A 16,915-nucleotide genomic window follows, 5' to 3' on the forward strand; every position below is an offset into this window, starting at 1 on the left:
TTTCAGTGTAGAGGAAACAGCTTTCTATTGGAAGAAGATGCCATTTAGGACGTGCATAGCTAGAGAGGAGAAGTCAATGCCCGGCTTCAAAGTTTCAAAGGGCAGGCTGACTCTTGTTAGGGATTAATGCAGCTGGTGACGTTAAGTCGATGCCAGTGTTCAGTTACAGTTCTGAAAATCCTAGGGCCCTTAAGGGCTAACTCTGCTCTGCCCGTGCTCCATACGTGGAAGAGCAAAGCCTGGATGAGAGCACGTCTATTTACAACATGATTTACTGAATTTTTTTTTTTTTTTTTTTTTTTTTTGGTGGTACACGGGCCTCTCACTGTTGTGGCCTCTCCTGCCGGGGAGCACAGGCTCCGGACGCGCAGGCTCGGCGGCCATGGCTCACGGGCCCAGCCGCTCCGTGGCATGTGGGATCCTCCCGGACCGGGGCACGAAACTGCGTCCCCTGCATCAGCAGGCGGACCCTCAACCACTGCGCCACCAGGGAAGCCCCAAAAATGGTTTCTTGAGATGGAATCTACTCCTGGCGATGAACCTCTGAAGATTGTTGAAATGACAACAAAGAATTTAGAATATTACATGAACTTAGTTGATAAAACAGCGGCAGGGTGTGAGAGGATTGGCTCCAATTTTGAAAGAAGGTCTACTGTGGGTAAAATGCTGTCAGACAGCATCACATGCTGCAGAGAAATCATTCGTGAAAGGGGCAAACTTCATGGCTGTCTTATTTTAAGACATTGCCACGGCCTCCCAACCTTCAGCAACCATCACCCTGATCAGTCAGCAGTATCCACTTCGAGGAAAGACCCTCCACCAGCAAAAAGCGTACGACTGTCGGAAGGCTCAGATGATGCTTAGCATTTTTAGCAATCGAGTATTTTTAAATTAAGGTATGCACTTTTTTTAGACCTAGTGCTACTGCACACTTAATAGACTACAGTATAGTGTAAACATAACTTTGATATGCACTGAGAAACCAGAAACTTTGTGTGACTCACTTTATTGCAATATTTATTTTATTGCTGTGATCTGGTGCCAAACCAAATCTCCAGGGTCTGCCTGTACAATGGTTAGACAGGTGCTTTTGGACAAACCACTTGTGTCTGAGGCCTCACCCCACCTCTCAGCAGCTGTGTGAGGATAAACAAGAGACTTTGTGACCTGACGGTAGAGAAAATGAGATAGTGCTTGCAAACCCCTTTACTTGGTGCCTGGAACAATAAATGATGGCCATTATACTTATATAGACTCCTGAAAATAGTGGTTCCCAAACTTGAATGCACATTAGAATCTACTGGGGAATTTTTAAATCCTCATACCCAGGCCTCACCTGGAATAATACAATCAGAAGCCCTGGAGTGTAGGGCCCGGGCATGTCTTTTTTCAAGTTTCCCTGGGCTAAGTATTTTTAAAGTTCCTCGTGTTCTGCCAGCGTTGAAAACCCTTTGAAACACACTCCAATAGAAAATTCCTTATTCACATTTTTCAAAAGTGAAACATTGGCATCTCTGTTTTAATTTGTTTGGGAACATTTTTGTCCCTGCCATGGCTGACGCCGGGGGCACAGCTTTCCGTTCCAGGGCGCAGACCGTCTGGGTGCATTAACTTCCACGCAGCTGTCAAGTAACACACAGCCTGCTCTTTGCCTCTCTGGACCAAGAAGACAACCAGCACACTCCTCTCTAAAGATAGAAGCATGCACACGGTTCCTGCAGCTTGAGCGATATGAACCTGTCCCTCTCTTAAAGGGAAGACCAAGAGAGCCAGGGAGAGACCAAGGGAAAACATAAAAAAACGGCAAGAAGAGAAACAGTATCGTCCTGTGACAACTGCACATCATCTCATTTCTCCGGGGCGCGTTTTCATCAGATCTGGAAATGGAATAAACACACCCGCTTGCCAACAACTTTTCAGTTAACAAAAATAAAAATAATAAATCACTTAGACCAAATAAAAGGTAAGGTGCCCTCCAGATTGCTAGAAGTTTAACAATTGAAACAGCACATTAGTGGGTGAGATCTGATATATGCAAACATACCTCAAAGACCAAATACTTCTGGGAATGAGAGCAGGAAGACATAAGCGGAGTCTGGCTCCATTTGTCAGTACAGAAGCTGGGATGTGTATCAGTGATTCTCAGAGTGGTCCCTGGACCAGCATCATCCCGTCACCTCAAACTAGTTAGACCTGCAGCCCAGTTCAGACCTCCAGAATCCAATGCTGTGGGTGGGGCTGGCCCTCTGTTCTCACAAGCCTTCCTGGAGATTCTGACACTCCCCCAGAAGCAAGGACCACTGCAGCTGAGAACTGGCACGAGATGTGGAGGCTGCAGGAAACTGGAAACTCTCCCTGTGTCAGCCCTCGGCCCGGCTGCCCTGTGAGAATCCCTCAGCAGACAAGAGGATATTTCAGTGAAAGCCCCATTTTAGGATTTGCAAATGAAATTCCCCAATTCAGAAACATCTAAACATTCTGCTGGCCCAGCGCCAAGCTGTCAGTGGATCTCATATTTGCCAACCTCTGATTCTGTAAAGTTTTTCTCCCTAAAGCGCATCTCTCAGCAAAGCCTTTTTAAATCATCATCATTGTCATCAGGTTATCCCAGCCTGAAACAATTAAACATTTAAATCCTACAGCCAACTCCCAGCGTGCTGGCTTGACCTCTCGGCTCACTGGGCATCCTGCCCATGATGATGGGAACCCATGTGAGTTTCCCACAGGGAGGGACCAAGTGGGCGGGAGGTCGCCTGTGACCCGTCCCCTTTGCAGCTGTCCTGTCTTAAACCAAGAAGCTGCCTGTGGTTAATTCACAAGTCCTTTTTAGAATGACCTTGGGAGGTACAGGGATTCCAGGTGACTTAAAAAGTTTGAGTTTCTGAGTTTGCTGAGCAAAGGGTCAGACTCTGGAATATGGAGGTGCCCCAGAGGTCATGCCCCTCACTCCAGGATGCAGGACCCACTTGGCCTGGCAACTCCTCCAGTCAGAGCTGCACCTTGTCGCTTGCAGAGCCTGCCATCACCGCTGGGCAGCCCCAGGCAAACCGGAAGCAGGTCACACATTCCTCCAGTTGGCTTTAAATCCCACCTCTCTTTGCTAGACCTCACCTTTCCCTTTATTTTTTCTTTTCATTACTTTACATTTTTAAGTGACCTGGGGGGTATACCTAGCAAACATTCTCAACAGTTTACATAATAAGATAGGACAGGGAACACCTTCCCATCCCCAATTCTGATCACTCCCCAACCTCCATCCCCAAATTTCCTTTCTTAGAGGCTGGAACTCTTTATAGTTTCTTGTGGCCCGAGGTATTCCACGTGTGTATATTTTTAAATCCTCCCCTCTACCTCTTGACACCATTAAAAAAACGAACGGGAACATACTATACAGACCGTCGAACATGGCTGTTTTTCACTTACCGTATGTCTTGGAGAATGTTAATGCCTGTGGAGCAGTTCACTGTGTGGACAAATGATCATTTATTTAACCAGGTCCCTATTGCTAAGCCATTAGGGTGTTTTACTATTTTGCCACCACAGCAATAGTCCAGCAGATGATGTGTATCTGTTAACATGTATCTCTGTGGCTCTGTGCGATTGTATTTATAGGGTAACATTCCAGAAGTAGAAATCAGAGCTCCCAGAGTTTGTGAATTTTTAAATATTGATATATATTCCTGAATTATCCTCCAGAGAGACAGCCAGATTACGCCTCCTCCCACAAGAGATGCGGGCATTCTTCCTCATCCTTTCTCCGCTGCCGGTTACTGCATGTTTCCCGTTTTACCAAGTTGATAGGAGGAGACCTAAGTCTCACCATTTTATTTTGCTTACATTTTACTACTCATCAAGTTGCACATCTTTTCATTGGCTTAAAAGCCAACCCTCTGTCTTTTCTGTGGACTCCCTGCTCACGTTTCGTGTTGAGCCATCCCCTGCTGTGCTGGTGTTTATATAATGTCTTCATTTTCAAAATTGAGATATAATTCATACACCATAAAATTCACGCTTTTCCAGCGTACAGCGTAGTGCTTTCTAGTGTATTCACGAGGTAGTGCGACCATCGCCACGACCTGATTCCAGAACATTTTCATCACCTCACAAAGAAGTTCCTTGAGCAGTTCATCTCTCGTTCTCCTCCCCAAGCCCCTGGCAACCACTAATCTGCTTTCTGTCTCTGTGGATTTGCCTATTCCGGACATTTTATGTAAAGAGAATCATACAATATGTGGCTTTTTGTGTTTGGATTCTTTCACTTAGCATGATGTTTTCAGTGTTCCCGCATGTTGTAGCAGGGAGCAGCACGTCATTGTTCTGTATGGCTAAGTAATACTCCACTGTATGGATATGCCGCATTTTGTTTATCCAGGCATCAGCTGATGGACATTTGAGTTGTATGCCAGTTTTTGCGTGAACATATGTTTTCATTCTCTTGGTTATGTACCTAGGAAGGGAATTACTGGGTCATGTAGCAACTTGATGTCTAACTTTTTAAGGAACTGCAAAGCAGTCGCACCATTTTACATCCCAGCAGGAATGTATGGGGGTTCCGATTTCTCCACATTCTCCTCAACACTGGTCATTGCCTGTCTTTTTGATTATGGCCATCCTAGTGGGTGTGAAGTGGTAACATATTGTGGTTTCGATTGCCTTTCCCTAATGACTGATGATGTTGAGCATCTTTTTATGCGCTCATTGATCATTTGTATCTCTACTCTGCAGAATATAATGTCTTCTGTTTTTTAATAAATTTATTTTATTTTATTTTATATTTGGCCGCGTTGGGTCTTTGTTGCTGCACGCGGGTTTTTCTCTGGTTCGGCGAGCGGGGGCTACTCTTTGTTGCAGTGCGTGGGCTTCTCATTGTGGTGGCTTCTCTTGTTGGGAGCACGGGCTCTAGGCATGTGGGCTTCAGTAGTTGCAGCACGCAGGCTCAGTAGTTGTGGCTCATGGGCTCTAGAGCGCAGGCTCGGTAGTTGTGGTGCACAGGCTTAGTTGCTCTGCAGCATGTGGGATCTTCCAGGATCAGGGCTTGAACCCATGTCTCCTGCATTGGCAGGCGGGTTCTTAACCACTGCGCCACCAGGGAAGCCCTATAATGTCTTCTTGATTTGGCTCTTTTCCGCATCCTTCTCCTCTAGCCCCTTGTTTCATATGACTTTCTGGCTAGATACTCTTAGTGCCCTGGGGCCCCAAGCTAATAACTGTCACTTTTTAGCCGTGTTCTTTGTGGCCTGAATTCAACCTACCCCCACCTAGCATCTCCAAAGCTTACCCTTTGTATCCTAAGAGCTGAGGGCACTAATAGAATGTTATATGATTTTCCTGTTGATTTTTTTTTCCATTTAAAAGCTGTTTAATATTGTAAATATATGTGATGAGTGTTCCTGCTGCTTTGCATCACTGCTACCCTTGGGGGTGGGAGCCATTCGTCACGTTGCTGCTGGAAATGTGAATCTCTAGAGCCTCTTTTGGGGAAGTAATCTGGCGGTGTCTCTTTTAGAAGTTAAATGCACATTAATTTGGGTGCAGCAGTTCTACATCTGTACCTCTATTCCATAGAAATAAAGTACTATTTTAGGATTTTTGAATATGGAAGTTTTCCCCAATGTTGTTTATAATGGAAATGGAAAAATAAAGGTTTGGAAACTATCAGAATGTTCATTAATTAGGCAATGGCATACATGTCTTTTGGTATATCCATATTAAGGAATATTTTGCAGCTATTGAAAAGAAGATAAGATAGATTTGGATATATTGATTGGGAGGGAGAACTATTGATGTCTTAGTCCATTTGGAATGCTCTAACAAAAATACCATAGACTGGGTGGCTTAAACAATAACCATTTATTTTTCACCATGCTAGAGGCTGAGAAGTCCAAAATCAGGGTGCCAGCAGATTCTTTGTCTGGTGAGGGACAGGTTCCTGGTTCACAGTCAGCCATCTTTTCACTGTCTCCTCACACAGTGGAGGAAGCAAAAGAGCTCTTTAGTGCCTCCGTTCTAAAGGCACTAATCCCATTCATAAAGGCTCCACCCTCATGACCTAATTACCTCCCAAAGCCCCCACCTCCTAATACCATCACAGTGGAGGTTAAGATTCAGCTTATGAACTTTGGGGTGGGGGATGGGGGGCAGACACAAACATTCAATCCATAACAGTGATATATAAAAGCAATCAAAAACAATATCCAAATACCATATGCTAACACATATATATGGAATCTTAAAAAAAAGGTTCTGATGAACCTAGGGGCACGACAGGAATAAAGACGCAGACATAGAGAATGGACTTGAGGACACAGGGAGGGGAAAGGGTAAGCTGGGACGAAGTGAGAGGGTGGCATGGACATATATACACCACCAAATGTAAAATAGATAGCTAGGGGGAAGCAGCCGCATAGCACAGGGAGATCAGCTCGGTGCTTTGTGTCCACCTAGAGCGGTGGGATAAGGAGGGTGGGAGGGAAATGCAAGAGGGAGGGGATATGGGGATATATGTATACGTATAGCTGATTCGCTTTGTGATACCGCAGAAACTAACACACCATTATAAAGCAATTATCCTCCAGTAAAGATGTTAAAAACAAAACAAACAAACAAACCAAAAAAATCTAACATAATCGTATTTTTATAAAAACCAACCAGGATATATGTACATGTGTTTGGGAGGCTTGTATGTATTTGTCTGAGCATGAACAAAGTTTGATAAGCCACCCGGCTTGCAGATGTTCATTATACTGCAGTGAGGGTAGAAGGTAGAGATAGGGAAAGGAAAGGGTTGAAAGATTAATCATATGGGAGGTAAACACATGTTAAATGTGTATTATTATCGAACTGAGAAAAAAATCAAACATCTGATGTGTCTTTGAGTGAAATATTTGCTCATGTTGGAGCAAAGCCTGGTTCTACAGGTAAATTATCTTTGTATGTTCCAGACTTTTATAGGCATATGAATGATAGGAAATGTGTGAGTAAAGAGGAGAGGAAAAATCCTTAAGTCACTGGTGTAGTCTTGCCCCACAGTGACTAACAGTCACTGCTGACTTCAGAGGATGCTTCCGGGAGAGCGTGGGGTGAGTTACCTTCTGCCCACATAATGTTTGAACCCAGCATTTTCATCACCAAATGTTTAGACACATTGTATCCAGCTGACAGTTGAGAATTCTTCCCTCCTGCCCCCCAAACCCGTTCCTTTCTTTTATTTATGCTAGAATCTCTTGGAGAAGATAACCTGGCTTTTTAATATTGAGATGGAGAGCATGAAATCTGATCATTCAGTGAAGTTTTGAAATCTAACATCTCCCTCCAAGCCATAAGCAGCTGCCACGTGAATCCTTATTTCAAGACCTTTAAAACAACAAATGCATTTACACAACACAGAAAGCCACAGTTGTTTGAAGTGTCATTTGACTCCTGCAGGCTGACCGCAAAAGGGTCATTTTTGCAAAACTTTTTGAGGTCTTCATCGGTCTTCCCTAGGGCCTATTGTAATCCTTTGATATTCAACTACAGTCCCCTTTTGAAGAATTTAGTGTGTCATCATCTACTTTCCCTTCTATTTTTCCTTCTTCTTTGGCGAACTACTTTAACTCTGCCGGATCCCCATCCAACAATAACCATGTGTGTGATCTTTATATGACTATGAACTCTTCCATCGTTTGCAAGATTTGCAATTTCCCTTTACAATTAGTGTGCATTGTATTTCCTCTTTATTTAGCTTTTATGCTGACTGACCACCATATTGACAGTGTCGCATAGGAAGGGACAGCGTCGCGTAGGAAGGGATGTCTGAGTGGGGAATCGTAAGTGGACACTTCATTTGTGGATAAAATTATGATGACAGTTTCTGTTTTCCTCTTTAACCTTAAGAACTAGGAATGTTTAGATAATGAATTCTTAAAAGAAGTCCAAAATAAGTTTAGCCATTTTAAAATGAAAGTGGCAGGGAGGGGAAACATAGGGGTAAGGAATTAAGAGATACAAACTACTTTGTATAAAATATATAAACAAAAGCATGTATTGTACAGCACAAGGAAATATAGCCATTGTTTTGTAATAACTTTAAATGGAGTATAAGCTATAAAAATATTGAAGCATTGGGCTTCCCTGGTGGCGCAGTGGTTGAGAGTCCGCCTGCCGATGCAGGGGACACGGGTTCGTGCCCCGGTCCGGGAAGATCCCACATGCCGCGGAGCGGCTGGGCCCGTGAGCCACGGCTGCTGAGCCTGCGCGTCCAGAGCCTGTGCTCCGCAACGGGAGAGGCCACAACAGTGAGAGGCCCGCGTACCGCAAAAAAAAAAAAAAAAATTGAAGCATTATGTCGTATACCTGAAGCCAATATAATGTAAATGAACTATACTTCAATAAAAAATATACATAAAAGTTAAAAAAAACCAACAACTCCATCTCTGCCACCGCCATTATTACTTGGGTTGCTATTTTTGCCGTTGTTAGAATCATGGCTGCTGAGCATGTGCTATGCCCCTGGCTCTTCTCCCTGCCTTACTGTGTTCCCTGAGTTAATCCTACTATATGCCAAGCACTGCTGGGGGCACTGGGGATGCAGCTGTAATCAAAACACACCAAGTCTGTCCATTCAGGGCTTACGTTCTACTGGGGAAGAAACAAGTAAACGATGAATTAATGAGATCGTTTCAGAGACCAATGAATGCTCTGCAAAATCCATGGAGTGAATGGGGTGAGTGGGAGGGGTTACTTTAGAGAGGGTGGTCTAGGAAGGCCTGACCTGCGGCCTGAATGATGACGAGGTAGCCATGGAGGATCTTAGGGAAAGCGTTCCCAGGTGGAAAGGACAAGTGGTGTGAAGAGCCTCGGGTGGGACTACAATTGGTGAGCTGAGAGGTGAGAGGAAGCACACAGTATGAGCTGAGGTTGTGGTGGGTGTGGTCTACCGTACAGTTTGTATTACTGAGTCCAAGTTTGTGCTGCACGACAGACCAGTAATTTGAGAGATGAGGCATTGGGGCAAGGAATAGCGACTTTATTCGGAAAGCCAGTAGACCAAGAAGATGGTGGATTAGTGTCCCAAAGAACCATCGTCCCCGCGTTAGAATTCAGGCTTCTTTTATACTAAATGGGGGTGTGGCTGGTTGCTGCAAACTTCTTGGTGACAGAATCCTTTGTTCTTGCAGCTGTCCATGTAGGTCTGGTTATAATGTTCCTATAAGCCTCCACCAGGACAAATGTTATTTTCTGTTCTGCAACTTTCTATCTCTATATGAATGGAAAAGTGTTATACCTTTAAAGGTCAGAGCCCATCTGAAGATGGGCTCTCCTGTATATTTCAGGCTCTAGGCAACTTTTTTTTTTTTCTAGGCAGCATTTTTTTATACAAAGATGCAGAGCCAGCATGACTAAGCACAGGCAACAGAGCGCAAGGGTTAGAGCTAAAGCGATAGATCCAGTATGGAGTCAGGCTTGTTCTTCTCTGTTGTATTTGGACTTGATTTTAATGTGATGAGGCCCTCTTTGGATAGTTTTATGCAGATTAATGATATGATCTGATTTTTATTTAAAACAAATAAACAAAAATCATACACCAGTGTTGCCCAGATATGAGAAAGCACAGGCTTTTATTCCGCCTTGTGCAGAGTTTTTTTTTTCCTTGAAAATCCACTAATTCTGTTAACCAGACTTTGTTCCACTCATCTTTCCTCCTTTGCTCTTCTGTTCTTGCTTCTACTACAATACATTGTTAGGAATTTGAGCTTTGAAATCAGGCAAACATGTGTTTAAATCCTGACTCCACCACTTGTGAGCAGAATAATGTTAGAAAAGTGACTTTATTCTCAGAGCCACAGTTTCCACATCTGTAAAATGGGAGTGCTGATGGTATCTAGCATAGATTTGCTATAATACATAAATAAAATGTATCTTGTTACATACAGCATTTACTATAATGCCTGGCACCTGGGAAACATTCCATGAATATTAGCTATTGTGATTACAGTTGTACCAAGTGAAAATTGTAGCTTTGGCACATGAAAAAAACAAAACAAAAGATAGCCCTTACTCAGAAGTTCTGAACAGTGTAACACAAACCTTGTATGTGTATGTATGTGTGCGTCTTAAATATGTGATAGAAATCTGATGAAGCAGTTTGTTTTAACTAAGAATACTTGGTGCTTGGAAAAAGCATTCTTGAAACTTCTCTGGCCCAGGTTCTTAGATTTCTGAAGATAAATTAATTCATATAATTACTATTTTAAAAGTCTTTCCAGAGCACCCAAATTTAGAGGTTAAACCATTGGAATAATTCCTTTCCTTATGCTTCTATTTAGAAAATTAAATAGTAATTGTAGTAATAATATATAAATATAACAAAACAACTAATAGTTATTAACTATCCACCACGTACCCGCCTATGTTAAGCACCATGTAGGAAGTATTTCATTTAATCCTCACTCTTTGAAGAAGACCCTTATTTTCTTGTCCATTTTATAAGAAAATTGAGGCATAGAGATATAAAGTAACTTGTCCAGGTCACATATTTAATATTTTAGAGGTTAAACCCAGGTCCCTCTGATCCACAATCTAAGTACTTAACAATTACGCTAAGATGCCATTCATCTCCATCACATGTCTAGATAAAATGGCTTTCTTAGGGCTTCCCTGGTGGCGCAGTGGTTAGGAATCCGCCTGCAAATGCAGGGGACATGGGTTTGAGCCCTGGTCCGGGAAGATCCCACATGCCGCGGAGCAACTAAGCCCGTGTGCCGCAACTACTGAGCCTGCACTCTAGAGCCCACGAGCCACAACTCCTGAGCCCGCATGCTTCAACTACTGAAGCCCACACGCCTAGAGCCTGTGCTCTGCAATGAGAGAGGCCACCACAGTGAGAAGCCTGTGCACCGCAGAGAGGAGTGGCCCCTGCTCACCACAACTAGAGAAAGCCCGCGCGCAGCAACGAAGACCCAACGCAGCCAAAAAATAATTTTAAAAAAAAAGACTTTCTTAAAACACACACACACACACACACACACACACACACACACACACACACACACACAACAAAATATATTTTCTGCATTAAGGAGATCAAAATTTTCAACTCTCCTAAATATTTGGGAGCTACCATTTACATTCTTACTTGATTTCTTTTTATCTTCCTTAAACTCTTACACATTTTTTTCATGGAAAGTAAAATCTCTTTGGTATGTCATCTGTTTGTCTGCTTTAAGAGAAAACTTTTTATTGAAACCAGATTCCAGATGGGCTTCTCCCAAGATTTTTCATAGGAACAGAAAGCTTAGTTCCAGTCATCTAGAAGGAACTTTTTATTCTTTCCATAATAATGTGAGGAAGGCTTGTAAATTATCCCCATCTTTGCAAGAATATAAAACCTGGAACTCCAATGGGTTTTCTTCCTACTCATTCACACAGATTGGGGGTGTGTGTGTGTGTGTGTGTGTGTGTGTGTGTGTGTGTGTGTGTTAATGCTTCAGAACATAATGTATTTGTTTTTTAATGCTTATCTAAGGTCTCAAATGACTGGAATCTCTTTGCCCACTTGGATTTTTTTCCTTCACTTTTACTGAGAAAACAAAGTGTTGGCGGGTATTTTTTTGTTTCTATCCAGCTTCTTAGAGCTCACTTTCTCCCATTTCATTTTCTTTCCCCTCCTCCATCCCATATTAAATGCCTCCTAGACATATTTGAAGAGCCCAGAGACCACTTCTCAAGGAGAGGATTGATTGCTATTAATTAACAGGTGAAATAGGTACTGACCAATTCCCTGAAATTCCCTGCAAGTCACTGAGTATGTACTTAATTTGAACTGGCATAAGTGAAAAAAAAAAAACAAAACTTGCTGGCTCTGGCTATGTAATTGTAAACCAGCTTCAGGGACAGCTGGATTCAGGTGTCCAGATGCTCCCATGGACCTCTTGGCTCTGCTTTCACCTATGTTAGTTCTCAGGCAAGCACTCTGAAAGGTGACAGCCAAGGCCACCAGCTCCAGTTGTACCTCCTACTGGTTTGCCAACCCAAGCACAAAGATTTGTAACTCTGTTCTAGTAGGTTCAGCAAAAGTCACAAGACTGATTTTTGTTAGTGTAGCGTAGGTCATGTGCCCACCTAGGAGGTGAGCATTTTAGCAAGGGAGATAGAAGCTTCAGATGATGGACTTGGATATACACTCACTCAAGTTCGGGGGGCAGAGCTTCATGGAAATGGGTTGCCCCATCTAAGAGGTCCTAGTTCTTACAAGTTATCAAAAATACTTTACCCATTCTCTGATATCAAGAGCTATGGTTTGTATCTGTTGTAACTCTTCATGCACTGAAGTCTAGTTTAGATACCTGGATGTAAGGGATGGATCCTTTGTTGAAGCAATATATTGGCACTTTTTTGGAAGTCTGTCCATGGGAAGATTCTTTTCAAAGACTTTTTCTCTGACTGTAATACTCTTACTTACCACTAGCTCCTTGTCTTCCCGCCAGAGAGCAGGGAAGACTAGAGGAGATCAGTTGATGTTCTTGGCATTTTGAAAAGCCCTTCCTTGTTTTGAATCTTCATCTCCTCCTTTTTTGTCAACTGCTTCCCCTTCTCCTGGCATGGAGCATCCCCACAATTCATTTATATTCACTCTGACAGTTCAACTGCCTGAGTTGCTTATTTGGCATCTTGACACATCCATCCATCACTTCTTTATTCCCACTCTCTCCCTCCCTCTTCCCTTCTGAGTATAATAGTTACCACAATTACGAATTCCAGGACCACAAGAAAAATGGTTAAGAAGAGCCAAAGGATATATCCAGTGTTCATAAAGGGTCTGAGTTTATGAGGAGCCCCTAGTGCTTGTCACCGGTCTTCAGTACCATTTCTTCTCTGCTCCTCAAAGCTTAAAGAGGAGACCACCACTCTGCACAGGAATCCAGAGCCCTCTCTCCACCTCTGCCTCCCTCTCTCCATCTCTCCCTCCCTCTCTCTCTCCTTTACTGTTTGTTCTTGACTTTAGACACTGTGAGATACTAGAGTTTGGCAAAAATAATTGCTAAGGGATGTGTGTATTTTTCACTACCTATGAGCAATATGAGATGAGCTAAATAAACCTCGGTTCTCTTCTTTCTCTTTCTATCATCCTGCAAACAGATACTAAGAAGTGGTTGACTACAAACTACACAGTCACAGTATCTGTCAGTTACTAAGCAGCTACTACGGAAAAGGCAGGATTCTTGATCCTTTGCATGAGTTTTCTCCTTTAAACATCAGAACAACCCTGCAAGGGAGCTTCTATTTTTCCCATTTTACAAATGAGAAAATTCAAAGAGTTTTAGTGACCTGCCCAAGGTCACACAGCTTATCGGTAGAGAATCTTGATCTTCAGCTGTGATTTCCAATTTTGTAGTGTATCTTTTCCCCTTAATATTGCACTGCTTTAGAAAAGGGCCCTCAAAAAGGATGCAGTTCAGTTAGGTCGACGCAGAGTTCAAAACAGAAACAGGTGGATTCTGGAAACAGCACCCCTCCCTGGAGGGGGCAGAACCTGCACCCACAGTCTTGCACAGGTAACGCTACACTCTGCCTCCATGCGGCCCAAGGTCTAATCCACTTTCCTGTGTAGACATCTGAACTTCCAGACTTCACAGTGGAAACTTTCTAGAATATAAGATAGAGAGAGCATGAACTTTGGAGTCAGATTTCTGCCCATAACCAGATTCTGCTTGTTGGCCAGCTGTGGGAAGGTGGATCAACCTCTCTGGCTGTCCATTTTCTCACTCATGAATAATGACAATAACTAACGTTCATAACATTTATTGAGCATTTACTATATTCCAGGCACTGTTTGATGTGCTTTAAAAATATTAACTCATGGAATCTTCATGACAAAATTATGGGTGTAGGTCCTACTATTTGCCTCATTTTACCAGAAAATTGAGGCACAGAAAAGTTAAGTAACTCAGATTCAAATTGACAGTCTGGCTCAGTGGTTCCCGAATGTGAGTTTTGCCCCCAGGGGACATTTGGCAACTTCCGGAGACATTTCTGGTTGTCACCACTAGGGGATGCTATGGGCATCTGGTGGGTAGAGGCCAGGGATGCTGCCGTACACCCTGCAAGGCACAAGGTGGACCCTGGAACAAAGAATGATACGGCCCCAAACAGCAATAAGTCCCGAGGCTGGGAAACTTGTTCTCCTAACCCCATAACTGCTGTCCTGCCTCCCAGGTGAAATCATGATAATTAGCTTCTCACAGGATTCCCACGGAGATAAAGAAGATAATTAATGTGTCACTAACACAGCACCTGGTGCGTGCCTTCCAGTAACTTGGCTTTCCTCTTCCCTAATCTTCCATTCCTCTCTCCAGAGAAAAGCAGGGTCAGAAAACACCTCGATAGCTGACTTCTGCTCCGCAGAGGGACCCAGGCACAGCAGAGTCCCAGACTGCATCACAGCCTCTGTGTAGGAGACGTTGGGAGTCCATTAGCAATCCTTGAATTTCCTCGCTGGGCTGAATGACCGCTGTTGATGTTTGTGTTTACAGTTGATTTGGAAACAAGTGTCCAGGAGGATAATGTGGCCACTTCTTCCCCCAAGACAATGGAGATAAGCGCTGTTGCGGATGCCAACGGGAAGAATCTTGGGAAGGAGGCCAAACCCCAGACACCAGCTGCTAAATCTCGTTTTTTCTTGACACTCTCTCGGCCTGTACCAGGACGTACCGGAGACCAAGCCACGGATTCATCCACTGGACCAGTGAAGCTTGATGTCAGCTCTGATAAAGCTCTAGGGAACAAAGACCCGAGTGAGCCCATGGCGCTTCCGGTGGCAGCTGCACTGGGTTGCGACCCAGATAAAACCCCCGTGCAGACCCCGGCCCAAGCCGAGGGGCCCTCTGCCACTTGGGGACCAGAGTCTCGTCTATCTGAGTCCGGAGGGGCAGCCCCCTCCAAGCCCAAGGACTCCAGCTTCTTTGACAGACTCTTCAAACTGGACAAGGGACGGGACAAGGCCCTCGTGGACCGCCAGCAGGAAGCCAAGAGTGCAGAGCATCACCACCCCACCGCCGAAACTCCTGGAATCTCCACGCAGTCGGACGATGTCCCTGCAGAGAGGGTAAGGCAATCCGTTTTGTTCTTAATGCAGGCTCGGGGGGCACTTGTGGGGCAGGACGATTGCACGTGTGTTGCTGTGCCATCACGGAGGGGTCCTGACAAGGTCTCAAGCCGCGGATCCCTCTAGAACCAGCAGCACATTGCAGCGCGGTGCTCGCCAGGGTTTCTGCGGGGCAGAAACATCTGTTGGAAGAACAGCAACAGCTGTGGCATCTGTTTCACGTAAAAGAAAAGAGGAGGTGAGTCACATACAGATGAATCTGTCCTTCCATTTATCAAAGGCAGAGGTGGACAGGTTGCATTTATGATCAAATGGAGGCTGGAGGGAAAAGCATTAGCAGAATAAAAACAGTTCCTAGAAGACTTAAATACCTGCCCGTCTCAGTAGCTGGTTTCATATACAGAATGTTTATGGGCTTTTGTTGGAATGCAGTTCACTTCTTCCGTTTAATAGCTTGGACTGATCTTTAACTATCTTTTTCACTAAAGTGTGCGTTTAAAGAAAGAGCTTTTACAGCTCTGGGCAGACTCTTTTATGTACAAATTATTTTTCAACACGCTGGAGTAATACCTTTGTAAAAAACGAGATTTTTTTTTTTTTTTTAAGGAGGCATCTGAACCGGTTGCTTTCTTTCCTGCGCAAAGAAAGGCAAGTCCTTTTGATCTTAAAAAGAGCGTTTGATTTTAACCTTGAGAGTTTGTTTGTATTGGGGACCGAGAAAAGAACTCCTTGAATGAAGAAGGAAATAAAAGTAGATACATTGTATCTTAAGGCACTTATTCCCTTAGTTAATGGATTTAAACAACAGGATTTTTCAAAATTTGGGAGTAAAGTGCCCCTACTTGAGCTTAGACCCAGGAAAAAATTAACTGGGTTGTTTTTTATTACATGGTCGTGTATCGTTGCTGTCAATATATTTGTCTTCATGACAACCAGCTTCCCTGCCAAGTTGCTAATGATAACACTGGCTGTCATTTATTTAGCCTTTACAATGTGCCAGGCTCTGTTCTAAGCACTGTCCAGATATTACTTTCCTTCAGGAAAATGAGTATCACATTAATCTGAGGTTTTAATGTATCCAGGATGCTGTCAAAAATTATACTGTAAATATTAGACACCACCTGAAAATTCTGGACTGTTAGAATTGAGGCACAGATGATGAGGCTCGTATGTTTAGGCTCATGCTATCAGCATTCTTGTCATTTCTGTAAATTTTTACTCTAAGAACTGATTATTATAGTTTCTTTCAAAAGTTAGAAAAATTGCCCTTTAAACACCCACTTCCCCAAATGCAGCAGTTCAGGAGCCAATTGAATAGCTTTCTGTTTAATTCAAAGTGAGTCTTCAGATGTATGCTGGCATCACATCTTTACTGAGGGGGACGCTGCCAGGTGCAGGTGAAGCACGGCCACAGTGGTGGACAGGACAGGGTCCCGGTGCTCAGGGAGTTTTTGGTCTAGAGAGAGAAGAGGTACAAAAACCTCACAGTGACAATGCAAGGTGCCCAGTGCTCTGGTGGGGAAGGCCAAGTGTTGGAGAGGATGTCCAGACACGAGGAGAATTAGCCTACCTGGCCCAGGGAACCTTCCATCAAATGTATAAACCTGGAGCCCGAAAGATCCTTGTCTTGGGGCTATAAACTGGTCATCAATATTCATGAATATTTGAGAAGCTATTTACTACTTTACTTTGAGTGGGGAAACTCTTGTTGCCTTCTTGTTATTGGTCATGGGCTACTAAGGCCATTCTGAGTTTTTGAAGAGTCACATGTTTCATTTTCATGGGCATCCAAAGCCAGCCCATTGCTTGAGTTAGGAAAAGGCTGAGTTA

The 16,915-nt window shown here is 43.6% G+C and overlaps 1 protein-coding gene across 6 annotated transcripts in view; it reads left to right on the plus strand.

Moving 5' to 3' along the window:
• Window positions 1-16,915, plus strand: part of BCAS1 (brain enriched myelin associated protein 1) — a 158,478-nt gene that overhangs the window by 76,003 nt on the left and 65,560 nt on the right. For 4 of the 6 annotated variants that reach the window (XM_079945838.1, XM_079945840.1, XM_079945842.1 and 1 more), the window contains exons 4-5: window positions 14,514-15,085; window positions 15,692-15,733. In XM_079945838.1, the coding sequence (XP_079801964.1) occupies window positions 14,514-15,085; window positions 15,692-15,733 (614 nt within the window). The remainder of the gene's footprint in view (window positions 1-14,513; window positions 15,086-15,691; window positions 15,734-16,915) is intronic. The other 2 variants (XM_079945841.1, XM_079945839.1) reach the window with 2 other exon arrangements.

Source organism: Stenella coeruleoalba (genome assembly GCF_951394435.1).
Source record: "Stenella coeruleoalba genome assembly, chromosome: 15".
Classification (NCBI taxonomy): Eukaryota; Metazoa; Chordata; class Mammalia; order Artiodactyla; family Delphinidae; genus Stenella; species Stenella coeruleoalba.